This window comes from Pipistrellus kuhlii, unplaced genomic scaffold, assembly GCF_014108245.1.
Source record: "Pipistrellus kuhlii isolate mPipKuh1 unplaced genomic scaffold, mPipKuh1.p scaffold_m20_p_75, whole genome shotgun sequence".
NCBI classification, from domain to species: domain Eukaryota; kingdom Metazoa; phylum Chordata; class Mammalia; order Chiroptera; family Vespertilionidae; genus Pipistrellus; species Pipistrellus kuhlii.
The window spans coordinates 795,771-822,175 of NW_023425579.1; the positions used below are offsets into that span (position 1 = coordinate 795,771).

The following is a 26,405-nucleotide window of genomic DNA, read 5'->3' on the forward strand; positions in this document are numbered from 1 at the left end:
TGCACAGGAGAAATGTGCATGTTTCTTCTGGTTTTTTTCCTCCTTGAAAATAAATGGTGATTCCTTCAGACCAGGGGGTCACCGGGAAGCTGAGCGTGGGCCAGAGCAGTCTCTCCGGTGCCCGCAGTGGGGACCACGGCAGCCTCGCCAGGAGCCGGCACAGAGCCGGCCTGCATGCCGCCCGCCCGCGGTCCAGCCCTCGCTCCCCGGGCGTGCAGGGGGCAGGATTCTCTCTCATCACTGCAGCCCTGCAGCCCGGCCTCGCCGGGAGCTCTAATGAGCGTATCGTCCTTTTATTCTTCCAGAGAGCAGTGGTTCTCAAAGTACGGCCCAGGCACCCCGGGTCCCGGAGACCTCTGCCGGGCCTGGCGGGTCCGAAGTGACTCTCGTAACAACACTAAGCAGTGTTTTACTTCTTCAGCGTACTCAGCGGAGGTCTCAGCCCGGGGGGCCTGGGGTGGCACACGTGGACGCACCCCGTCCGCAGGTCAGCAGGCCACCAGGAAGCGTTTTCGCAAAAGGCAAAACGCTCTTCCTGTTTTGGGAAACGGTTGGGTTTTATCTGGAACGGCCCACGTTTCACCCGCGATCGATGGCTTTTTTATTTGATGTGAAAGGAGTCCTTTATGTTTCCCTGGTTTTAATTTCTGACGTGACGGGGAAGGACAGATAGAGCCACGTGAACAGACGCCTTCTGGAACCTCCCTCCTAAGGACGTACAGGAGTCTGAGGCCGGAGATCGGAGAATCGGTGATTTACGGCCCAGATCAGAGTCAGACCGGGATGGGAACCTCATGCAGCCTTTGGGTGAGTTATTTACCGCCCCCCCTCCTCCCCTCCCCTTCCCCGCACACACAGAGCCTCCCGTTATCGGTGACACACGGTGACATGTTTGCTTTACGAGCTGGCTGCGGAGATTAACGAGCTGACGCAGGAGAACGCGCCCGCCTGTCCCCGTGGTTCCCCCTCCCACGGGTCCTGCTGGGGCAGAGCAGTGCCCGCCCGGCCAGGGGGAGGGGGCGTGTTTCCCCATCGGTTTTTTGTTTTATATTAGTTTATTTATTGTTAACCCTTCACCTGGGGATACTTTTCCATTGATTTTTAGAGAGAGAGGGAGAGAGAGGGAAAAACAGAGACACACACCCACTGCCTCCTGCACGCCCCAGACCAGCACCGGGCCGGGGAGGAGCCTGTACCAAGGAGGTGCTTGAGTGGGATGGAACCCGGGACCCTTGGGAATGCAGGCAGGCACTCTATCCACTGAGCAACACAGGCTGGAGCTCCCTATTGATTTTCAGAGAGAGAAAAGGAGGGGGAGAGAGTGCGAGACACACTGATTGACTGCTTCCCACAGGTGCTCTCACTGAGGCCAGGGACCGAGCTTACAACCCAGGTGCGTGCCCTCAACGGGCATTGAACCCAGGCCCTTTGGTGTGCGGGCCGACTCTCAAACCAGTGAGCCAACCGGCGAGGGCAGGACTATTTTCCACATGGACCGTATCCGGGGCCACGGAATCGAAACAGCCAGTGCCTGCTCGGAGTTCTGAGGCTCATCCAGAAACTCTCCTGTTCGTTTCCCAGATCCTCTGAGGGAGATCGACATCAGAATTCTGCCCATTTCACAGATCGGCACACCGAGGCTCAGGGGAGCTCAGTAGCCGGCCCCGGGGGAGAGCTGGGTTGGAACGTCAGGTTCAAACCGAAGTCCTGCCGTGGCTGCCCCACGCCGGCCTCATTCTGCCTCCACGAAGCACAGCTCCCACTTCCCGTGGTCCTGCGACCCCGAGTGGACGCACCCTTTCTGCACAGGTGCTGGTGAGCTGGCCTGGGAACCCGGGCCCACTGTCCCTACCGTGTGCAGGGGTCAGTGCCGGGGTCCCTCCTCTGTCCCTACTGTGTGCAGGGGTCAGTGCCGGGGTCCCTGCAGAGAGGACACGTCCCTCCTCTGTCCCTACTGTGTGCAGGGGTCAGTGCCGGGGTCCCTCCTCTGTCCCTACTGTGTGCAGGGGTCAGTGCCACCCCGACCCTCCACCCCCGCCGGCCCTGGGCAAAGCCTTGGGGAGACGGGAGACTGAGCTCCGTCCTGATGCACCCAGCTGTCACCGTGGCTGACCTGCCTCTCTGACCTCTTTCCTCGTCCCTAAAACAGGAGCAGGTGTGGGCCTGGGGGCCGGGGGGCCGGGGTGGGAAATGCATGGAGAGCCCCCCAGCCTGGGAGCCTGCAGGAGTGGGGGGGGTAAGGAGAGGGGTGAGGGGGCGGGGGTGTCAGTGGGGGGGTAAGGAGAGGGGTGAGGGGGCGGGGGTGTCAGTGGGGGGGTAAGGAGAGGGGTGAGGGGGCGGGGGTGTCAGTGGGGGGGTAAGGAGAGGGGTGAGGGGGCGGGGGGTGTCAGTGGGTGGGGTAAGGAGAGGGGTGAGGGGGCGGGGGTGTCAGTGGGGGGGGTAAGGAGAGGGGTGAGGGGGCGGGGGTGTCAGTGGGAGGGTAAGGGGAGGGGTGAGGGGGCGGGGGTGTCAGTGGGGGGGTAAGGAGAGGGGTGAGGGGGCGGGGCTGATTCTGTGTCTCCAGCGAGGACCTCCCTCCCCTCCTCACTCCATCCAGGCCGCACTGGAACTCTGGTGACTGAGATCACAGAGGTGCTGAGGTTTCGGTCACACAAACACTGGGCCCCTTTCGAAAAGGCGCTCCTCTCTCTGACTTGAAACCAGCAGCCGCTTGCCAAACCCAAACGGCATGTCAGCCTCAGAACCCACAGATCCGAGTGAAACCTAATCTTAGCCCTCGGCAGCGTGTGCCGATGAGTCAGAGATTCCGCCGAGGAGGGGGCGCCTAATATGGCCTCGGGGAGCCGCGAGACAGAGGCATGCCCGCTGCAGACGGAGCCAGGGCGCCGGCCGGCAACCAGCACCCCACCTGCCCCCACACACGGAGCGGGGACTTGGGGTGCAGCCAACACGGGGAGCCGGGTCCGATGGAAGGAGCCTGACCCGGACGTGAGGGCCAGCGCCCTCTCCCGCTGCCCGGGCCTCGGCCTCGGGGGACCCGCCTTCGCGGACCGAGCCTGGTCCCCTCCGACGAGTGGGAGCACGGCCGACACTGCGTCTGACACGGGACGTGCACAGGCCCACAGACTCAGACAGAGCACGTGCGCCCCCTCCCCCTCCCCCCTTCCCCTCCATCCCTTCATCACTTCCATCCCCTCCTCCCTCCTCTCCCCATCCCCTCATTCCCCATCCCTCCATCCCTCCATCCCCTCATCACCTCCTCCCCCTCCTCCCCTCCATCCCCTCATCACCTTCTCCCATCCCTCATCCCCCATCTCTCCATGCCTCCATCCCTCCATCCCCTCATCACCTCCTCCCCCTCCATCCCTCCATCCCCTCATCACCTCCTCCCCCTCCATCCCTCCATCCCCTCATCACCTCCTCCCCCTCCTCCCCTCCATCCCCTCATCACCTCCTTCCCTATCCCTCCTCCCCCATCCCTCCATGCCTCCATCCCTCCATCCTAGGGGTGTCGAACTCAATCAGAGAAGGGGCCAAAATCTAAAATCCAGCCTAAATCGCGGGCCGAATGGTTTACTGAACAGTCATAAACTGTCATTGTGATGGAAACGCAGCGGAGTGCAGTGATGACAGTGCGGTGCGGGCCACATTGCAAGGCCTGGCGGGACGGATTTGGCCCTCGGGCCTTGTGTTTGACACATGTGCTCCATCCCCTCATCACCTCCTCCCCCTCCATTCCTCCATCCCTCATCCCTCCATCCCGTCCTCCCCTCCATCCCTCCACCCCCCCATCCCTCATCCCTCCACCCCCTCCATCCCTCCATCCCCTCCATCCCCTCATCACCTCCTCCCCCTCCATTCCTCCATCCCTCATCCCTTCACCCCCTCCATCCCTCCATCCCTCCATCCCCTCATCACCTCCTCCCCCTCCATTCCTCCATCCCTCATCCCTCCATCCCGTCCTCCCCTCCATCCCTCCACCCCCTCCATCCCTCATCACCTCCTCCCCCTCCATCCCTCCATCCCTCCATCCCCTCCTCCCCTCCATCCCCTCATCACCTCCTCCCCCATCCCTCATCCCCCATCCCTCCATCCCTCCATCCCCTCATCACCTCCTCCCCCTCCATCCCTCATCTCTCCATCCCCTCCATCCCTCCACCCCCTCCATCCCTCATCCCCCATCCCTCCATCCCTCATCCCTTCACCCCCTCCATCCCTAATCCCTCCATCCCCAGAGAAGGACGGTGAGGGAGGGCCTGCCCGCCCAGGTGAGAGCGATCTCCCAGCTGGAAGCCTTTACCATTTAGGGAAACAGCCCGTTGATTGGTTGGTGATGGCGTGGCAGCAGCACCAGCTCTGGCTCCTCACTCGCTGTGGCTTCCGTCTGGTCACCTGGCTTCTTTTTTGTTTGTTTTTAATATATTTTGATTGATTTCAAAGAGAAAAGGTGAATAGAAACATCCATGAGGAGAGAGAACCATGGACCGCTGCCTCCTGCATGCCCCACACTGGGGATCGAGCCCACAAACCAGGCCTGTGCCCCGACCGGGAATCGAACCCTGACCTCCTGGTCCACAGGTCAACGCTCACCCCTGAGCCGCACTGGCCGGGTGAGTCGGGTATTTCCATCGGGACGTGGGTGGGGAGCGCTAACTGGATCCTGGAGGGGGAGGAGTCAGGCCATGAGGTCGAAGGCGTGGATGGAGCAGGTGGATGCCCGGGTGGCGTGAGTTAGAGCTGCCTTTTCTTAGGCCACCTGGTCGCCCCTAAAACACCAACCAGAGCCCTGGCCGGTGTGGCTCAGTGGATAGAGCGTCCGCCTGCGGACTGAAGGGTCCCTTTGCCATCGTGGATGTTTCTCTCTCCCCCTTCCTTCCTCCCTGAAATCAATAAAGATGTATTTTTGAATCGACTAGATCTTGACGAGAAGAACGTGGGTGAGTGATGCCGAGTGAACTTCCAATGTTTTCAAGGGTGAGCGCCTCGAGCCGACCACGACAGCCGTCAGGGTCACACACCGAGTCGTGGAGAATCATCCCGAATCATCGCTGCAGCGGCCGGCGAGGTCGGAAGGCGAGCAGCCTCCTCAGCCACAATTGAACCACATCCGTCCCTCCTTCCCCGAAGTCACACGCTCAGGGCCGCCCCGTGCGCAGCCTCTCCCCCCGAGGAGCCTCTCCCCCCCCGGAGGAGCCTCTCCCCCCCGAGGAGCCTCTCCCCCCCCCGGAGGAGCCCCTCCCCCGGAGGAGCTTCTCCCCCCAGGAGGAGCTTCTCCCCCCCGGAGGAGCCGCTCCCCCCGGAGGAGCCTCTCCCCCCGGAGGAGCCTCTCCCCCAGAGGAGCCTCTCCCCCCGGAGGAGCCTCTCCCCCCCCCGGAGGAGCCTCTCCCCCGGAGGAGCTTCTCCCCCCAGGAGGAGCCGCTCCCCCCGGAGGAGCCTCTCCCTCCAGAGGAGCCTCTCCCCCCCCCCGAGGAGCCTCTCCCCCCGGAGGAGCCTCTCCCCCCCCCCCGGAGGAGCCTCTCCCCCGGAGGAGCTTCTCCCCCCAGGAGGAGCTTCTCCCCCCAGGAGGAGCCGCTCCCCCCGGAGGAGCCTCTCCCCCCGGAGGAGCCTCTCCCCCCAGGAGGAGCCGCTCCCTCCGGAGGAGCCTCTCCCCCCAGGAGGAGCCGCTCCCTCCGGAGGAGCCTCTCCCTCCAGAGGAGCCTACCCCCCCCCCCGGAGGAGCCTACCCCCCCCCCGAGGAGCCTCTCCCCCCGGAGGAGCCTCTCCCCCGGAGGAGCCTCTCCCCCGGAGGAGCCTCTCCCTCCAGAGGAGCCTCTCCCCCCCCCCGAGGAGCCTCTCCCCCCGTGCGCAGCCTCTCCCCCGGAGGAGCCTCTCCCCCGGAGGAGCCTCTCCCCCCGGAGGAGCCGCTCCCCCCGGAGGAGCCTCTCCCCCCCCGGAGGAGCCTCTCACCCCCCGGAGGAGCCGCTCCCCCCAGAGTAGCCTCTCCCTCCCGGAGTAGCCTCTCCCTCCCGGAGGAGCCTCTCCCCCCCCGGAGGAGCCTCTCCCCCCGGAGGAGCCTCTCCCCGCCTGAGGAGCCTCTCCCCCCGGAGGAGCCTCTCCCCCCCCCGGAGGAGCCTCTCCCCCCCGAGGAGCCTCTCCCTCCAGAGGAGCCTCCCCCCCCCCTGAAGGAGCCTCTCCCCCCGAAGGAGCCTCTCCCCCCGAAGGAGCCTCTCCCCCGGAGGAGCCTCTCCCCCCCCGAGGAGCCTCTCCCCCCCCCCCGGAGGAGCCTCTCCCCACTGGAGGAGCCTCTCCCCCCGGAGGAGCCTCTCCCCCCCGGAGGAGCCTCTCCCCCCGGAGGAGCGAGTGCCGCTGGCGTGGCAATGAAGGGGGAGGCGGGTCACACTGTGAGCTCAGGTCACAGGGCGAGGTCAGGTCACAGGGCGAGGAGGAGCAGGAGGCGCCTGGGAAACGGAGGCTGGTCCCCCCTAGGGAAGGCCCCTCCAGGCCATGAGGCCCCATGGCCATGACCAGGTCTCTTCCCACCACCCCCAGGGTTCCCTCCGCCTCCTCCTCTGCCTCCTCCTCCTCCTCCTCTGGCTCTGCCCGGCGTCCCAACGAACCCCAGGGCAGCTTCTAAAAGACCTTCTCAGCCACTCGGCCTCCCACACCCCACTCAGAACCCCACACACCCCACACCCCACTCAGAACCCCACACCCCACTCAGAACCCCACACCCCACACCCCACTCAGAACCCCACACCCCACACCCCACTCAGAACCCCACACACCACACCCCACTCAGAACCCCACACACCACACATCACTCAGAACCCCACACCCCACACCCCACTCAGAACCCCACACCCCACACCCCAACACCCCCCCCTCAGAACCCACCGGATGCCTCACCTGGAGACTGCTTCTCCCTCCCCTGCGAGGAGGAGGAGGAGGAGGAGGAGGAGGAGGAGGGCGAGGAGGGCGAGGAGGGCGAGGAGGGCGAGGAGGGCGAGGAGGGCGAGGAGGGCGAGGAGGGCGAGGAGGGCGAGTTCCTCTGGAGCCGAGGTGGGAAGGGGAGCTGGCAGTGCTGCTGGCCCCGTGGGCGACTGGCCGGCCAGGATGTGGCCCCGGTGCTGGCGGCTCAGCCAGGGCTCTGGGTTGGGGCAGAGGCCGCTGTTCCGTGGCCCAGGCGGGCGGCCTGTTCCCGCTCGGCACTCGGGACCCGCACACCTGTGCCCGGGTCCCTCCTCCCCGGCTTCCCAGCTGGTGGGCTGGCTGGCGAACGGCTCCTGGAGTCCGCGGGGCGGCCGCCCGGCCACGCCGGGGCCCAGGCCTCACCGGAGGGCTGTGCGCCCACGGGAGGCAGCCGGAGGCCCCTCAGCGGCCCGCGGGCCTGGGGGACCCGGGCGGTAGGGCCAGCCCCCGGGGTGGTCCCGGGAGACCCAGTCCTGGGACCCGTCGGTCGGGCAGCGTGGTGGACACACGGCCAGGACAAGGGCTGGGGAGGAAGGGCCGCCAGGACACGCCGTGAGCCTCTGGACTCGGTGGCAGTGCTCCCTGCGGGTCCGCCGGAGACGGGGCCGTGGGGAGGCAGGTCCGGGTCAGCCGGCACCGGGGAGGCCCTGGCCCACAGCACGCGGCCCGGAGAGAGGAGGGCTGGCGGCGTGGCTCAGGGACCGGCACTGACCGGGAGCCGGCGCTCAGGCTCCGGGCCGGTCGGCACAGGCCCGGGGGCGGCGGGAGGGCTGGGGATCTGCTGACCAGGGCCCAGCCACGGAACTGCCCAGGCTCCGTGGGACCCGGCCGTGGGGGCCGTGGGGGCCGTGGGGGTGCGCACGCTCCGGTGCAGCCACGACAGCGAGACGTCCTGCGCAGACGCCGCAGGCCCGTCCCCCTCCCCACGCCCGCCGGGCCCCTCCCCCTCCCCACGCCCGCCAGGCCCCTCCCCCTCCCCACGCCCGCCAGGCCCGTCCCCCTCCCCACGCCCGCCCCCGCCCCCTCCCCCTCCCCACGCCCGCCAGGCCCCTCCCCCTCCCCACGCCCGCCAGGCCCCTCCCCCTCCCCACGCCCGCCCCCGCCCCCTCCCCCTCCCCACGCCCGCCGGGCCCCTCCCCCTCCCCACGCCCGCCCCCGCCCCCTCCCCCTCCCCACGCCCGCCGGGCCCCTCCCCCTCCCCACGCCCGCCCCCGCCCCCTCCCCCTCCCCACGCCCGCCAGGCCCGTCCCCCTCCCCACGCCCGCCAGGCCCGTCCCCCTCCCCACGCCCGCCGGGCCCCTCCCCCTCCCCACGCCCGCCCCCGCCCCCTCCCCCTCCCCACGCCCGCCGGGCCCCTCCCCCTCCCCACGCCCGCCCCCGCCCCCTCCCCCTCCCCACGCCCGCCAGGCCCGTCCCCCTCCCCACGCCCGCCAGGCCCGTCCCCCTCCCCACGCCCGCCAGGCCCCTCCCCTCCCCACGCCCGCCAGGCCCCTCCCCCTCCCCACGCCCGCCAGGCCCCTCCCCCTCCCCACGCCCGCCAGGCCCGTCCCCCTCTCCACGCCCGCCAGGCCCCGTCCCCCTCCCCACGCCCGCCAGGCCCCTCCCCCTCCCCACGCCCGCCAGGCCCCTCCCCCTCCCCACGCCCGCCCCCGCCCCCTCCCCCTCCCCACGCCCGCCAGGCCCGTCCCCTCCCCACGCCCGCCAGGCCCCTCCCCCTCCCCCCGCCCGCCCCCGCCCCCCCCCCCCCCCCCCGCCCGCCAGGCCCGCCCCCTCCCCACGCCCGCCAGGCCCCTCCCCCTCCCCACGCTCGCCAGGCCCCTCCCCCTCCCCGCTGCCGGCTGGGCTCCGCGTCCGCCCCCTCTCCCGCCTCCCTCAGACGGAGCTCACCTGCTTCCCGGTGGGAGTCAGGGCTTCGTGGTGGATGGGCCCGGAGCCCCGCCGGGGAGACGCGGGAGGCGCTGAAACCAGGCCCAGCGTGTTCCGGGCGCCACCCCCTGCGTCACTGCACACGGACTTCCCCCGTCTGCGTGCTGACCTGTCCCTGCGGCCGACCTCCCGGGCGACCCCACCGCAGTCATCGTTGTTACTCCTCCAGGATGTCTCCGGGGAGTTAGAGAGCGGGAGGGAGGGAGAGGAGAGACACACCGACAGGCCACCTCCTGCCGGCGCCCAACCAGGGCCCAGGCCAGTGAGGAGCCTGCAACCGAAGTCCGTGCCCTGGACCGGAATCGAACCCGGGACTCTGCGGTCCGCAGGCTGACGACGCTCCATCCGCGGAGCCACCGGCCGGGGCTGGCTGCAGTCAGGACTTAACCCTGTCACACTGAGCCCCGTGTCCAGACGGCGGCTCCCTCATGACCTGTCCCAGACCACACACCTCGTCCCTCCGGCACCTCTGGCTTGCAAGACCCTGAGCAACGGGAAATGAAACCCGGCCCTCTGCCTTGAGCCGGGCGCCTGCCCACCGGTCCCCAGCTCAGGGTGCCCCACCCGCCCTGACCCTGGGTGCCCGCCTGGCCCCATCTCAGGTGCCCCACCCGCCCTGACCCTGAGTGCCCGCCTGACCCCAGCTCGGGTGCCCCACCCGCCCTGACCCCGGGTGCCCGACTGCCCCCCAGCTCAGGTGCCCCACCCGCCCTGACCCTGGGTGCTCGCCTGGCCCCAGCTCGGGGTGCCCCACCCGCCCTGACCCTGGGTGCCCGCCTGCCCCCAGCTTGGGGTGCCCCACCCGTCCTGACCCCGGGTGCTCGCCAGCCCCCCAGTTCAAGGTGCCCCACCCACCTTGACTCCGGGTGCCTGCCGGCCAGGCGCAGGGGGTGGCAGTGCAAGGCACCCGCCCCGCCCACCGCTGGGAGGTCAGGTTCACTCGGCTCCGACCCCGCCTCGCCCTCCCGGAGAGGAGAGCAGCGTTTGTGGAGCCCTGGCTGGCTGACCTCCATGGCAACCTGGTCCGGAAGCGCCGGGCATGTCGCAGCACGGCGTCCGGCGTCCTGAGGGGAGACGGGCGCCAGGAGGGCCTGTGCAGACACGTCACCCGAGCATTTCCAGAGCATCCACCCCGGGGCCGGCACCCTTCAGTGCCGGGCGGGCACCCTTGCTGACGGCGCCCCTCCCCCTTCAGACCTGTGTCTGCGCCTGGCACGCACCACCCCACCCCACCCCACCCACCGGGGCCCGATCCCCCCAGCACAGGGCCTGACCCCGCGACCTCAGCCGGGGTCGCCGCACGCTGGTGAAGGCACTCGAGTGTGACGTTCTCAGTCGTCGTGGGCCGGGCGGTCTCTGTCGCAGCCACTCAGCACCGTCCCTGGCACACGCCACACGCGTGCACGGCCCCGGCCGGTCCTCGGGGAGCCTGAGGACCCCACCTCCTCCGGCTCCCCTGGGCCCGCCCCCCACCCAGCCTACAGGTCCGTTTGTAACAAACCCAGACCCCACGCCGCCTCCTGCCGCCCCAGCACCCAGCACCGGCCACCCCCACGGCCCCGAAACCACCGGGCGAGACACAGTGTTAAAAAAATAAGCTGCGTGACATTTATTCGTCTTGTTAACATTAATATCCGTAGAAACATTTTTATTGTCAGTATAAAAATTAACAGTTTCATTAAATACTTTCTCCCATGTCCTAGCACGTACAATCAGTGTATTCCGCATTCGTGGTGCGTGGCGGCCGGGCGTGAGCAGACACAATCCTTACCCCCGGGGCCCTGGGCGGGGAAACGCCCTCTGCCGCCGGCACCAGCCGGACCCACCACCAGGCCAGCGAGGCCCGCCCGCCAGGCGCCGGCGGGAGGGGCCCCACTGTCAGCAGAGGCACCGGCATCTCCGTGCCTGAGGGCTGCTCTCACAAACCTGGAAGCCGCTACCCCATCCCGCGAGAACAGGCGGGTCTGAGGGCGCGCAGGGGCGGGGCCGCCCTGGAGAAGCTGGTCCGGCGGCCACGGGGTGGGGCTCAGACCCCGAACCTCGCCTCCCCCGCCCGTCAGCTCTGTCATCAGGGCGCCCCCCTAACTCCCGGACCCAGCGCCGCTCACTCGCCCGCATGGAAATGCCACTTAAATTAAAAACAAAAACTATAAATGATTAATTGTTTTGTATATTACCAATCCATTAATAAATTAATGTTTTATACCATTTTCCCTGAAAGCAAAAGTACCTCCCGCCGCGGCTGGGTGGCGATTAGGAAACTCTGGGTAAGAACAGCATTTAGCAAATAGCCATTAAAAAAAAAAGAGGCCCACTTCCTAGGTGCACTGCGACATCCATTTAAAATCAATACAAAAAATAGTTCCTCGTAAATATATAATATATATTTATACATAATTTGGTCTATGTACACACACCCAGCACCTGCGCCCTCCGTGCCTGTCCGCGCTGCCTCCACCCGTCCCTTCCTCCAGCATCGCGAGGCCAGAGCGTCCCCTGAGCCCACTGGCCCCCAGCCGCCCGGTCCGTTGCCCAGGAAACGCCCCTCTTCCCCCCGCGAAGCCGCAGGTTCCGGACGGTCCCACACGCCCGGAGGACTCTCCAGGGAACCCCTCGGGTCCATATGTACATGGGACGGGGCTCGGAGGCAGCCCTGCGTCAGCCGGTCCGCCCTCGGGGGATGACGCGCCCGCTCAGGTGTTCACGCTGCCGGTGACGTGCGGGAACGGCGGGAGGCACGGCTCGAAGGGCATGGGGTCCGGGGAGAAGACGGAGTCATCCCCCGACGAACAGGAGCTGCGTGTGTCGGGGTAGCTGGGCGAGTACTGCTCGAGGGGCTGGCTGAGGTCCAGGTACTCCTGAGAGGAGAGAGGTCTTTGGTTATTGTTGTTGGTTTTTTAAACGTGTTTTTATCGATGTCGGAGAGGGAGGGTTAGGGAGAGAGAGGGACATCCGTGATGAGAATCATGGATCAGCTGCCTCCTGCACGCCCCCCACTGGGGATCCAGCCTGCAGCCCAGGCCTGTGTCCTGACCGGGAATCGAACCCAGGACCTTTTAGTCCGCAGGCCAATGCTCTGTCCACTGAGCCACACCAGCTGGGACAAGAGACATCGTCTCTCCTCTCGGGCCGGGTGCTCGGTGAGTACTGCTCGAGGGCTGCTGAGGCCCCGGGTTCCTCAGAGAAGAGACAGGCGTTTTATTCCAAACACAGGCTCTGGGGCCGCTGGCCTGGGAGCTGGGACGGGATGGGGCAGCCCTGAAGGGTCAGACCCAGCCGCCAGCCACCCCCCTGGCTGCACAGCGACCTCGTGGGCCACAGCCCCGTTCCTCTGGCTCCCTGCACAACCGTTACAAGCACACGACCGGCCGTGGGGGCGGGAGCCTGGCTGGGCTGGAGGCGCCGGCCCAAGGACGCTCCCCCTCCTCTGCCCCCTCTCGGGCTCACATTCCAGCCCAGCCCAGCCGCGGGCGCTCAGGGGCTGAGCATCGACCTCTGAACCAGGAGGTCAGGGTTCAATTCCCGATCGGGCACAGACCCGGGTTGTGGGCTGGATTCCCAGTGCGGGGCGTGCCGGAGGCAGCGGGTTCATGAGGCTCTCTCGTCACTGACGTTTCTCTCTCTCTCCCTCTCCCTTCCTCTTGGACATAAAGAATTCGAGCCAGCGCAGTGACCAGGCACAGATGTGGGTCCCTCTACGTGGTCTAGGCCATGCATTTCCACTTTACCAATTCTGTTTGCTCTGCCGTTTCTAGGATAATTGAGGGGGACCCAAACTCACAGACGCCGTTCACGCGCGGCGGCCCGGGGCCTGACAGTGGTTTCACCGTTGTTTATATGGTTAGGGGAAAAGTAAACAAAAAGCTCATGGCGTCCTGACCCATTTGGCTCAGCGGAGAGAGCTTGAGCTGCGGTGCTGAAGGGTCCTGGGTTTGATTCTGGTCAAGGACACGTGCCCTGGCTGCAGACTTCTCCCCAGCGTGGGCCCTGGCAGCGTGCCTGCAGGAGGCGACCAATGGATGTGTTTCTCTCACCTCCATGTCTCTCTGCCTCTCCTGCTCCCTCCCACTCTAATAATCCATGGAAAATATCCTCGGGTGAAGATGAACCAGAAAAAGGTTTTTAAAAGTGTCTCGTGGCATTTAAAATTATATAAAACGCGAGGCTCCATCCAGTTTCCCTAGAACGTGGACACGCGTGTTGGTTGACGCAGCGTCTGTGGCCGCCTCCCGGGTCCCAGGCAGAGCGACAGAGACCACGTGGCCCCAGGTGGCATCCTTTCTGCCTGGCCCTTCAGAAAAGGCTTGCCCTCTCCCCTCTCTGCCCCGAAACTAGGGAGAGACTCCTAGACAGGGAGCCCCGGGCCTCCCCGCCTCCCACCGGTGCCCGCTTCCACCCCGGGAGCCAGGGCCCTCGTCCCCGCCCCCACCCCCGTCCTGTGCTGAGCCGCGGGGGGAAGTGCAGACACAGCACGAGCAGCCTCGTCGGCTGTCAGAACGGAGCCCACAGAATGCTGGCGGCTGAGCACTGAAAACCCACCCACCGCAGGGCTGGCGAGAGCGAGGCCCTCGGACGGGCTGCGGCCGCCCAGCAGCTCCGGGAACCACGCGCTGGAAGCGAGCTCGCCGCCCGCCACGTCCAGCCCGCGCTCTGCTGACGACGATGAAATGAAACTCGGGCCTAAATGGAGCCGTTTTCCCGGCGCATCTGGCAATGATTTTCAGCCGGGAAGAGACAGGGGGTTCTGTAGCCGCAGGACGACGTGGCATTCCGGGCTGCACTCGGGGCCTGGGGTGGCCTCGCTCGCACAGCCCCCGTGAAACGTAAGCAGAACCACAGCCGGAGCGGGCCGCCCCTCGCTGAGCCGAGCCTCCCAGAGGAGCCGCAGCGTCCGGGCCTGGCGGGGAGGCGGCCCCCGGCCGCACGTCCAGTTAAGGCGCGGACACTGGAGACGGCGTTCGGGGAGAAGGCGGTCCCACCCGGACGGCTCCCGCTCTCAGCCAGCCTGACTCGCCGATAGGCTGCCTGCTTGTTTTTTAATCACTGTGAAGCGTATCATTCATCAATTTAAGTGCATTCTTTTCTCAGTTCGGACACTGAGGGACTGTGGGCACCAGTTCTACACCTTTTCTAGAAAATAAATATCGTAGCAAAAGGTGCCAGTTTCCTTAAACATCCTACTAGTCGCTCGTTGTAAGACACTGTGTGGACATGGACACGCACACGGATGGAGGCCACGAGCCACACGCCTTGACGGGCAGGGTCTGGGAGAGACTGGCGGGCTCTGGTCTGGAAGCGGGAGGGGCGGGGCCTCCACACATCACGCCAGCAGGACCTGAGCATCAGCAGCTCACACCCCGGTTACCAGAATCCACCAGCTCCTTCCCACCAAACCCAGCAAACACCACAGCTGGACGTTTCTCCCTGCCTCCCTGCACACCTACACACACACACGCACACGTGCGCAATACATACATGTGTGCAAGCACACACACATACATGTGTGCGCACATGCACACAGGCCCCGCACCAGAGCGCCACGGTGGGGCGGCTTGCACAGGGCCCGCAGGCTCTGGTTGCGTGAGTCAGATGCTCACCAGGCAGCTCTGAGAAAAACAGGACCTGGGGGCGCACGGGTCCACCTGCTGACCCCTGGCCTGGCCCCGTGGCCTCATGGTGGACAGCACTGTGGACTCCAACAGGGCAGGCGTGTGCACCACGCGGAGCACCAGGCCAGGAGCCGGCCGCGAGGCGCCCTCACCTCGTTGGTGGTGAGCGTGAGCACCCGGTCCAGGTCCTCCACCAGCTGCTTGAAGGTCGGCCGCTGCGAGGGCACCGCGTGCCAGCAGTCCCTCATCATCATGTACCTGCGGGGACGGCCGCGGGTGAGCCGTGGGCACCAGCCGGGCGCACGGCTTCGCCAGTTTCACAGACGGTGGAATCTGTCTCCCTCTGAGGGGAGCCCGGATGGAGGGGGAGCCCAGACGGAGGGGGAGTCGGGACAGAAGGGGAGCCGGGACGGAGGGGGGAGGAGGAAGCCGGGACGGAGGGGGAGCCGGGACAGAAGGGGAGCCGGGACAGAGGGGGGAGGAGGGAGCCGGGACGGAGGGGGAGCCGGGACGGAGGGGGGAGCCGGGACAGAGGGGGGAGCCGGGACGGAGTGGGGAGCCGGGACAGAGGGGGAGCCGGGACAGAGGGGGGAGCCGGGACGGAGTGGGGAGCCGGGACAGAGGGGAAGCCGGGACAGAGGGGGGAGGAGGGAGCCGGGACAGAAGGGGAGCCGGGACGGAGGGGGAGCCGGGACGGAGGGGGAGCCGGGACAGAGGGGGGAGGAGGGAGCCGGGACAGAAGGGGAGCCGGGACGGAGGGGGAGCCGGGACGGAGGGGGGAGCCGGGACGGAGGGGGGAGCCGGGACAGAGGGGGGAGGAGGGAGCCGGGACAGAGGGGGGAGCCGGGACGGAGGGGAGAGCCAGCTCGGACGGGGGAGCCGGAACAGAGGGGGAGCCGGGACAGAGGGGGGAGCCGGAACAGAGGGGGAGCCGGGACGGAGGGGGGAGCCGGGACGGAGGGGGGAGCCAGCTCAGACGGGGGAGCCGGAACAGAGGGGGAGCCGGGACGGAGGGGGGAGCCGGGACGGAGGGGGGAGCCAGCTCGGACGGGGGAGCCGGAACAGAGGGGGAGCCGGGACGGAGGGGGGAGCCGGGACGGAGGGGGGAGCCAGCTCAGACGGGGGAGCCAGAACAGAGGGGGAGCCGGGACGGAGGGGGGAGCCAGCTCGGACGGGGGAGCCGGAACAGAGGGAGAGCCGGGACGGAGCGGGGAGCCTGGCACAGATGCCCTCTTACAGCTCATTGGTGCAGTTGGCCGGCTTGTCCATCCTGTGCCCCTCCTTCAGCAGTTTGAACAGCTCCTCGACAGGAATCCCTGGGTAGGGCGAGCCCCCGAGGGTGAAGATCTCCCACATCAGCACCCCGAAGGACCAGCTGCAGACACGGAGAGAGCAGAGGTTACTGTCCGCCGGGCCCAGGCTGTCGGCATCAATGCCAGGCGACGGGTTCCATCCAGGCCAATGCCTGTGCCTCCTGCAGCCCCCATGCGCCCTCCGGCCCCGAGCGGCTCCAGACGAGGATGGACCCGCAGACGACAGAAGGGGGACGGCCGAGCGTCCCTTCTCTCTGGGGGGATGGGGACTGCGGGGACTTCCCTGGTCGCTCTGGGCCTTATTCACCTTCAGTGCAGTGTTTGCACACAAAGACCTCGCTCCTGAGCCCGCCCGCCCCTCTGCCGCCACCTGACCGACTGGGGCTGCGGCTGCCAGGCGGGCCCGGCACCAGCAGCGAGCTGCCTCCCAGGCTCAGGGCCGGGCGGCCGTGGAGCACCACAGGCCACAGGCTCCCGGCTCCGCACAAAGGGGCTGCCTTTGTGTGGGGCGGATCTCACAGCAGGATCCCGACGTCTCCCAAGTCACACCTTGGCGAGGGAGCCGGACCAGCCCGCAGCCTGGCCAGTGCGACAGCGGCTCTGAGCTGCCCGTCGTGAATGAAGTCAGGCGGTTGCGGGGGGAGCGGTTTCTGCTCTGACAGGAGGAGGGGGTGGCACTCGGAAGCAGGCCGATCAGCAGCAGCCATTGCTCACTGGCCTGCTGTGTGCGGCCAGCTCCGGCAGCTGCCATGCACACGTGACACGCAGCAGGCACCAGGGGAGGTGTGACGCGTACGCTGGGTTTGCAACTGAACGTGGGGAGCAGCGGGGGAGGGCACCACTCACACGTCACTCTGATGGGTGTACACGCGGTCGAAAAGGGCCTCCGGAGCCATCCACTTGACGGGAAGCCGGCCCTGTGCGTGGGGGAGGGAGGAAGACGCACACGTTGGAACCTGTTTGTGGGAGCACCAGCCATCTCCACGGGCCCCGCGATAGAGCAGAAACAAGCTCCTACAGGACTACACGCAACGGGGACTACACGCAAGAAGAGCTACACGCAATGGGGACCACACGCAACAAGGACCACATGCAACAAGGACCACACGCAAAAAGAGGATGCAGATTCGGAAATGTCATTTGCTGGACCCTCGGGGCTGCCGTCTCCCTGACCAGCTCCCGGAGGGAAGCTGACCAGAGGCTCCGTGCCCTGCCGGCCCCAGGAAAGGGGTGGACCGAGCGCAGGAGGCCCCCGAAGTGCTGACTGCTCCGCACACGGAGCCCTGGCGCACGGACCCTCTGACATGTCACTGTGGCCACGTGTGAGGAGCCAGGCGCAGGCCAGGCATCATCCAGGCCTCGCTGAGCCACCCACCGTTCCTTCTGGAACATTCCGTGCCACGCCCCTTCCCCCAGTCGCTGCCGGACTCACGTTGGTGGTCTTCTTGTAGTAGTCGATGTTGTTGATGTCTCTGGCCAGCCCGAAGTCGGCGATCTTCATCACGTTGTTCTCCGTGACCAGGACGTTTCTGGCGGCCAAGTCCCGGTGGATGCACTGAAACGAGAAACACTTCTGTCAGGCTCCGGCCGAGCAGCGTCCGAAGCCGACACTGCCTCCTGCCCGCCCGCCCTCCCTCCCTCCCGCCCGGTGAAGAGGGAACGGAAAGCCCTTCCCGCGCCCAGGCCCACGGCGGGCGCGCTCTCTCCCGGCAGCCGACCACGTGGCCCTCACTCAGGCTGCGCCGGGTCCCCATCTCCCCGCCCGCACCCTCTCTGCCGCGGCCGCCAGGTCCAGAGCACCGGCAAGGCCAGCGCCAGCGTCTGGGCCTCCACCTCCCGGCCACGCCTCCAGCACCGATCGGTCCCGCCCGCCCCGCCCAATGGTCCTGACCAGCAGCCCCTTAAGAAGAAGCAAGGCGAACTCTGGGATGACTGAATCAGACATTTCTTTCTGCCTCCCCCTCCCTCCTCCCTCCCTCCCCATCTGCTTGCTTCCGTGGCCTGGGATGGGCTCAGCTCAGACCAGGGAGAGCAAGGAGCCCCACACGCCAGGGCCGGCCACAGCGTGTCCTGGGGTTAGGAGGCCTGTCCACGGCGAACGACAAGGCCGGGGCCAGCTCCCTGGGCGGCAAGCTCCCGCCACGCCAGCTCGGAGCGTTGGGCAGGCCTGTGGTCAGTGGGACCTGCTCCCCACGCACTGGACTCTGGCCACACATCAGGGCTTGGAACAGAGACACCAGGACACAACCTCCGGCCTCTGACCTCCACCCTCTGCTCCGAGAGTCAATCCAGAGCCCCCACAACCCCCCACAGTCACTGACCGGGGCTGTCAGAGGCCCTCTGCTTTGGGGGCCGGGGAGCCCCAAGGTGACACCAGGCTCCAGGCAGGTCAGACTCACCTGTGCTCTGGGAGGTCACCGTGCAGGCCCCCCCCCCCCCCCGCCCCCGCTCAGGTGCAGGCTCAATGGCCCAGGACCCCAGGCACCTGGCTGGCTGCTCCCGGAATAACTCGGATGCTTGGAGTTCCACTGCAGGCGGCATTCCTGGAATGCAGGCTCCGGGGGGGCCTGCCTGCTCCCCCCCCGTGGAGGCCCTCTTGCTAGTAAGTCCAAGGAATCACCCCGAGGAAACCCGGGGCTGTGACTGAGCACCCGCCCCACGACCTCCACGTTCAGGCCCTAAACCGTCAACAGGGCACGGAGAGCCACGTCCAAACCTCCCTGCCTCGAAACGAACAAGGCCCCGACCATCGGCTCCGCAGGCGGCGTGTCCGTTCCCGGGCCGGGCTCAGGGGCAGGCGGCTCTGGGCTACCTCTCCTGTCACTAAGGTCAGGGTAGGGGCTGCGCTGGCCGTTGGCCCCAATGTGACGGACGCCCCGGGACTCCCGGCAGCACCGGACAGCCAGGGCCTGCGCCTGCTGCTGCTCCGTGGACCCCCCCACACACACGCACACACACACTGGCACTCACCTTCTGGGAGGCCAGGTACTCCATGCCGCGGGCCAGCTGGTAGGTGCAGGACACCAGGTCCTTGAAGGTCATCTGCTCCTCGGGCACGTGGTTGATGTCGTAGGAGTACTCCATTCCGGGCGGCCGCCGTGCGCGCAGGTACTCCCGCAGGTTGCCCTTGGCGGCGTACTCCACGATGACGTACAGCGGCCCTGCGGGCGGAGGGAGGAGCACCTCAGACCCGCCTCCCGCCCCGGCCCGGTGGCCCAGCAACTGCGCGTCCGCCCTCCCCGGTGCGATGCTGGTCAAGGGCTCGATCCCTGCAGCCGAGGTCGCAGGTCGGGGCGCACGCAGGAGGCAAACCATCACTGTGTCTCTCTCGTCCACGTTTCTCTGTCTCTCCTCCCCGCTTCCACTCTCTCTAGAAATCTCTGGGGAAATATCTTTGGGCAAGGGAAAGAAAACATTTTAAAAAACAAAACCCCCCGCCTCCTCAATCGCCACCTTAACAGGACGTGTCAGCCGAAACAGAGGGCCTGGTTCTGAGACCTTTATCTCGGCACTCACATCCCAAAAGCCCAAGGAGGCAGCCGAGCCCAGGCTCCCTGGGGGGGGGGAAGTCCACACGCCAGGCCCTGCAGGCCCCTCATCCGCGGTGCCCAGCACCCACCTCCCCCCAGGCCCGGCCCCAGGGACCACAGGAGGTGCCCTGTGTGTCCAGGGCGGGGACACCACCCTCAGGGGACTGTAAACAGCCTCATACACACACGTGAGATGCCCCGGAAGCAAATCCACAGTCTCCCCACTCCCCACCCCCGATCGAGGCCGCCACAGCCCACCCACCGTCCTGCGTGCAGGCGCCCAGCAGGTTGATGATGTTCTTGTGTTTGCCGATCATCTTCATCATCTCCATCTCCGACACCAGGTCAGAAAGGTCCTTCTCCGTGGCGTCATCTGCAAACGTCAGGGCGTTACCACCAGCTCCACGTGCCCCGGAGGGCGGAGCCCAGGTCTGCCCAGGCCCCAGGTATGTAAGAACATTGTCGCTTAACACACGTTTCCGTGGCTCTGTCCCAGCCGGCGTGGCTCAGTGGTTGAGCATCCTATGGACCAGGAGGTCGATCAGGGCACATGCCTGGGGTGCAGGCTAGATCCCTGGTATGGGGCAGGGATCTCTCATCATTGATGCCCCTCTCTCTCTGTCTTTCTCTCTCCTTTTCCTGTCTTCTCTGAAATAAATAGATTTTTGTAAAGAAGCTATGAAAAAAAGCCCCTAGATTCATTGCATTTGGGGCCCCGCCTGTGACTGCCTTGGCAGGGCCAGACCCAATGGGGCCGAGGTTCCTCACTCTGCACTCCTCGGCTGCTGCGGGGAGCTGCCCGCACTGGGTTCAAGGTTCAAACAGCATGAAATTGAGTGTTAGCACCAGAGGAGGCTTTCCCAACCATCTCTGCCCTCTGTTGGTTGGGGGCAAAGGCCCAGCGTGAACTGCCTGCCCGTGTCCAAGGGCTAATTTGGGGTCAAAGGGTGAGAAGTCAGAACTGGCATTCAGGCTTCTCAGGCCCAGGCTGATGCTCTGCCAGGCCAGCTCACAGCTCTGCAGCTGCCCGCTGACAAACTGGCTTTCCGCTTTCATTATTATGTTTAAATCCTCACCAGATTTTTACTTTAATACTTTTTTCTGTTGATTTCTAGAAAATGGGATGGGGGGTGCTCGAAGAGAGAGAAACGTCTATGTGAGAGACACATCAATGGGCTGCTTGCAGCAGAGGTACCTGCCCTTGACTGGGAATTGAACCCGGGACCCTTGGGTCTACAGGTTGACGCTCTGACCACTTCGCAACCAGCCAGGGTGAACTGAGCCAAACTGGCTTTTTTTTTTTTTTTTTTTAAGTGCACACAGCTCAAGGTAAGTCATCTGTCCGAGATGCTGATTTACACTGAAAACCCTCAACCCCGAGATCAGCAATGTGCCCTCTGACCCCTGCCAGGTCAGAGTTCACGAGCCACAAAAGGAACTTTCTCATAAGGTGTCCCTCGCCCCCCTTCTTCCCTCCACCCCCGCTTCTTCAGCCCATTCCCCCCTCCTGCCCCTCCCCCTCCTGCCCCGCCCCCTCCTGCCCCTCCCTCTTTTCCCCACCCCCTCCTGCCCCTCCTCTTCCCCATCCCCCTCCTGCCCCGCCCCCTCCTGCCCTGCCCCCACGCCCGCACTCACCCTTCAGCATCTTCACGGCCACGGTGACGGCCTCTGTGGGCTTGTCCTTGTCCACGCCCACGGCCTCGGCCATGACCACTTGCCCGAAGCAGCCTTCCCCCAGGGGCTTGCCCAGCGTCAGCCTGTGTGGGGACGGGAATCAGTGCCGGCACCGGGCGGTGGGCACGGCGCAGGGAAAGCCAGGACCCGACAGAACGAGCTCCCAGCGGCCCGAGTGCTGGTCACACGGAACTAACGTGTCTGCTGAGTGACGCCGAGAGGACGGCGTGGCGGCCGCTATGACGGCTCACATTTGGGCTCTGGGTCTGCTTTCCGGGCGGGAGGGACCCGGCCGAGGGGTGGCCGGCGGCCCTAAGAGCCAGCGAAGGGCTTGTGACCGAGCGTCCGTCTCTCAGGACATCCCCAGAATGCTCCTTCTTGCCCCTGTGAAGTGGTGTCTAAAGCTGCCGTTACTCCAATACCAATGGAGTTCACAGCGCATGCTGGGGCCAGGATACAGGTCCTGAATCTTAAATGCATTTCAAGGAATCTCTCTAATTTTTCACTAAAATGAAAAATGTCTAAAAATTGGGGGGAGGGAGGACTTTTTTTTTTTTTTTACATAATAGCCTGGAAATTCGTGTGACTACTCAAAAGTAATCGTGAAGAAAACCCAGAGACTATGTCTAAGTCTGGAAGTGCTACACCATCCTGTGAACGCCCACATCTGTCCCTGGGCACGGAGCAGCTGCAGGACGAAGCCGCCTCGGAACCAGCGTGTGAACGCGTTGCTCACGCAGGCCAAGTGCGGACTGAGCATGGAGAGCAGTGCTCACAGCGGCACAGCCTGGCCCAGGGCCGCGCATGCTGGGCTGAGGTCACTCTGCTTCTACGCTGAACTGGAATTAAATTTAACGTCTTGGCAGAAAATAAACATTTGCATTGGAAAAAGGGCTAATTTATGTCCCCGTGCCCGGCCACCCCGGGTGTGACAATCCTTCCTTTGTGCAGCCCCGGCCCCCGGCCCAGCAGCGCTCTCAATGCCTTCATTCACGGAACACGCTCCGCCCACGCTCGGCTAAGTCCTGTTTTGAAAGGTTTAGCGCTCAGACTTTCCACACGGGCCCCGGGCGGGAGCTCGCCCCACAGGGACCGGCTCGCACTATCGGCCACGGCGTCACAGGCGGCAAAGCCACGGCTGAGCCCGAGCTGCGGTTCCTTACAGCCTGGTCGCCGCTCCTCAGCTGCCCTTTAAGGTACAGAAAGGTGTGCACAGACCCCCTAACCTACGGGCATCCCCAAACCAGGGAGCAGGGCTCAAGAGGAACCCCCTCCACAACGTTCTCAGGAGACACCATCCTCGTGGTGCCTCACCTGCAACTCGAATGAACAAATGGATGGATGGGTGGGTGGGTGGATGGATGGGTGGATGGATGGCTGGCTGGATAGGTGGATGGGTGGGTGGGTGGGTGGGTGGGTGGATGGATGGGTAAGTGGGTGGATGGCTGGATGGGTGAGTGGGTGGATGGGTGGGTGGGTGGGTGGGTGGATGGATGTATGGTCCTATCACTGCAGGATGCCCATAAACTGGACATCACTTCCATTAACACTAATGGGTCCAGCCGGCATGGCTCGGTGCTTGAGCATTGACATAGGAACCAGAAGGGCATGGTTTGATTCCAGGTCAGGGCACATTCCTGGACTGTGAGCTCGATCCCCATTGTGGGGCATGCAGGAGGCAGCCGATCAGTGATCTCTCTCATCACTGATGTTTCTACCTCTCTCTCTCCTCCCCTTCTGAAGTCAACAATCAATGCCCTGCATGCTCCCCAACCAGGACCCAGGCTGGAATCAAACCCGGGACCCTTCAGTCTGCCAGCTGATGCTCTGTCCATTGAGCCACACTGGCCACGGCTGGGTAACGATTTTTAAGACGACATATTCTACACCCAATTTCTCCAAAGAATGGACCATGGAGTAGCATGGTCTGGTAACCAGGGCAGGACAGAGATCTTTTTCCTAAATGGGAAACTCCCGCCTCTTGCATTTGACTGTGACTGAATTGTCCAGCGAGTTAATAATAATAATAATAATAAGCTCACAAGGAGCATCTTGTCTGGGGACCAGCCGTGGCTTAGTGGTTCCTTAGAAATACAAGCTCACAAGACCCTGCATGGGAGGGTCACATGGAGCACAGGTCCCCCACATCCCACGGACGTGCTCCCAGAGACTCACTTGACTCTGGGGAACTCCCATTTGGGGTCTTCGGGCAGCTCGTACTCCGAGACGCCCGCCAGCATCGGGGTGTCCGCCGCGGACGACAGGCGTGTGGTGATCCGCACCAGGGGCGTGTTGGAGTTCATGGAGGAGCTGGACTCGGCTGACACCTGGATACACAACCCGAAGACACAGGTGTAACCCTGGCCCCCGCAGCCAGAGCCCGGCCAGACGGTCAGCTCTCGGAAGGAAGGCAGGGGGGGGCTGGACACAGTCATTCATCCGAGACCCAAACCACCAACTCAGTGCCCCTGGCCTCCGGCCTACCCGGGACTAAACCTCATCCAAACCACGTGTCCCGAAGGGCAGGGTTCCAAACACTGATACGCATGCCGCTCGAAACATGTCTTGCTTCTGCCCTAACCCCAGGACAGCCACGAGGACAAGAGGCAGCCCCACAGACACTGCTGCTCGGGGTCCTCCTGCCCCGGGACCCAGGACCCCGCTCCCCGCAGACCAGCCAGATCAGGGGTCAACGTGGTGCTTCGGACACGCCACAAAAGCTTTTGGACAATCAGCTCTTTGATGTTTTTTGTGTCTTTGACGTATCATGCCGTGCCCTGGCCAGTGTAGCTCAGTGGCTAGAGCACTGGCCTGCAGACAGAAGGGTCCTGGGCTTGATTCTGGTCAGGGATGTGCCTCAGTTGCAGGCTCTGCCCTGGCCCGGGCCCTGGTCAGGGTGCCTGCGGGAGGCAATTTATCAATGTGTTTCTCTCACATCCATGTTCTCTCCGTCCTTCCCGCTCTTCCGCTCTCTCTAAAACTCAATGGGAAAATATCCTCGGATGAGGATTGAAAAAAAAAAGAAGAAAGAAATGTCAAGTGAACATTCCAGGAACTAGCTCGCGGGAGGATCTGAACCCGGAAGGATTCCCAGCAGCTCCAGGCGCCTCTACTCAAGGTCACCTTGGGCCGGGAGCACCCAGGCCGTCCGGTGAACTCCAGGGCCTCCGTCAGCTTCTGCCTCAGAAACGAGAGCCTTGAAGGCGTGGGACGAAGAGTCCGGAGGAAGAGAAACACACCTTTACCCAGTCACCTGGGACCCGCCCGCCCTTCCCGGAGGCGGCTCGCTGACCCTCCCCCACGTCAGCCGGGGCTGGCAGCTCCCGTGCTGGTCTCCAGGAAAGGCCACCTCTGGGGATCACACACACCTGGCCCCATCAGGGGCTGCCTGGTTTGACCCTGCCGACCGCCAGACACGGCCAAGACTTTGGCCAAGACAGTGGGCATGTGGGGATCAACATGACCCGGCAGAGCGACTCCCCTGCCCACCTGGGCAGGGGCAGGTGAGGGAACTGATGACCAAGTGGCACAGACGGGCCTGGCCCCGCCCACAGGGCCTGGCCCCTCCCACAAGAGGCTGGCCTTCCCTGGAGCTTTAGGGAAGTTGCAGGAGGTCCTGGCCCGCACGGCTCCTTGGACAAAGAGCCAGACTGAGGGCTGCAGAGTCCCGGGTTCAATTCCCATCAAGGGCACACTTGGCTGCAGGTTCCATCCTGGTCGGAGTGCATGCAGGGGCAACCAATCCCTGTGTCTCTCTCACATTGATGTTTCTCTCCCCCCTCCCTTCCTTCCACGCTCTAAAAACCAGTGGGAAAACATCCTCCGAAGACGCTCAAAGACTTTTTAAAAAGCTTAGCCGTGTTGGAGAAGAATTAGGAGTGGAGGGAGGGGCAGAACGTCTCCTGCAGAACTTTCTAGACCGCTGACCTGCCACAGCCAGGCCTGCATCTCCCGAGAAAGCCCCGCACCCTGGGACGGATCTGGCCCCATCGATCATTCCTTTCTTCCTTCTCGGTCCCAAAGCACCTCTTCCCGTCAGACCCCCTTCGCCAAGGCCCGGCTTCCTGTTTACCTAACTTAAAAATGCGCCACGGACGGCGGCAATTAAGTCATTTATAAACAATGAGGCTAACACGCTAACACACGCCTTCCCTCCGTGGACCCCGCAGACGCACGCGGTCGTGGAGAGCTGCGCTTCCCGGGCCCCCTTCCAGAGTCCCTTCCTGGTGGTGTAAGCCAAGCTTTTCACGAAATGCGCTCTGAGGGTTTTTCCACAGTTCAAGTGGCAGGCGAAGCAAAGAAGCGGGTGTTTTTTTCCTCCTCTTTCCTCTCTAAAGGGCCATCAAGAAACTTATCTCCTCCTTCAGGCGTCCTCAAACTTTTTAAAGTGGGGGCCAGATCACGGTCCCTCAGAGAGCTGGAGGGCCGGACTATATGAACTACTAATTCCTACTGTAACACCTCGGCTGCGCTCACTGCCCAAAAAACCTGGCGGGCCAGATCAGACTCCTCTGCGGGCCGCATGTGGCCCGCGGGCCGTAGTTTGAAGACGCCTGCTAGGGGATGAGGAGCAGGGCACAGGGCAGAGGTGTGGGGGATGAGGGGAGGGGGGAGGGGGGGCTGTTTATCCCTGAGGACACAGCACCCCAGCCACACCCACTGGCCTCCCAGGCCCTGACTCCGGCTGAGAAGCTCCATTCGGAAGCCAGAGCACAGCCTGTGCGAGGTGGATCCTTCGGGCCGGCGGGCGAGAATGGCGTTGTTTAGATCCCCAGGCCCTCGCAGGAGAGAGGACCCGCCCCTGCATGCGCCCCTGGGGCGGACCCAGGATGGAATCGCCCTGAGGTCATGGTTCCAGCTGCGTGGCAGGCGGTGAGCCAGGAGCCCCGGCCCGCCTGGCTCTGTGGACAGCGTGTCGGCCTGCGGCCTGAAGGGCCCATCGGGTGTCTCAGAGCCTCCTGGGAAACAACGGCTCGCCAGCATTTCCTCCTGGCATCGGAGGAAAGGCTTTTGTGGAGGGAGGGGGGGGAGGCTGACATGCCTGACCTATGTCAGTGCGTCCAGAACAGGCTGGTGAATGTCAAGCATGAAACTCAACAGGATCAAGGAAAAGACGGCTTGTTCTAACAACAGTCATTGATGAGCTGAGGGGCGCTGTCAGCGTGTGTGTGGGGGGGACGGAGGGAGGGGCCAAGCAGGTAAATTCAGGCTCCACCTGTGGGGAGGAGGGAGAGGAGGAGGAGGAAGGGAGGAGAGGGAGGAAAGGGAGGAGGGGGAGGAGGAGAGAGGGAGGGAGGAGGGGGAGGAAGGAGGAGGAGGGAGGGGGGAGGAGGGAGGAGGAGGGAGGAGAGGGAGGAGGGGGAGAGGGAGGGGGAGAAAGAAGAGACGGACGGGGGAGGAGGGAG

The 26,405-nt window shown here is 64.8% G+C and overlaps 1 protein-coding gene across 9 annotated transcripts in view; it reads right to left on the bottom strand.

Annotated features, from left to right (window-relative positions):
- Positions 1–441: 441 nt before the first annotated feature.
- Positions 442–26,405, bottom strand: part of FGFR2 (fibroblast growth factor receptor 2) — a 75,966-nt gene continuing 50,002 nt past the window's right edge. For 8 of the 9 annotated variants that reach the window (XM_045576133.1, XM_036423057.2, XM_036423056.2 and 5 more), the window contains 9 exons: positions 23,176–23,327; positions 20,962–21,083; positions 19,589–19,699; positions 18,767–18,957; positions 17,229–17,351; positions 16,643–16,713; positions 15,721–15,858; positions 14,636–14,741; positions 10,460–11,732 (listed from right to left, as the gene is read on the bottom strand). In XM_045576133.1, the coding sequence (XP_045432089.1) occupies positions 11,568–11,732; positions 14,636–14,741; positions 15,721–15,858; positions 16,643–16,713; positions 17,229–17,351; positions 18,767–18,957; positions 19,589–19,699; positions 20,962–21,083; positions 23,176–23,327 (1,179 nt within the window). In that variant the 3' untranslated portion in view covers positions 10,460–11,567. Of the gene's footprint in view, positions 453–10,459; positions 11,733–14,635; positions 14,742–15,720; positions 15,859–16,642; positions 16,714–17,228; positions 17,352–18,766; positions 18,958–19,588; positions 19,700–20,961; positions 21,084–23,175; positions 23,328–26,405 lie in introns of those variants that run through there. The other variant, XM_045576129.1, reaches the window with a different exon arrangement.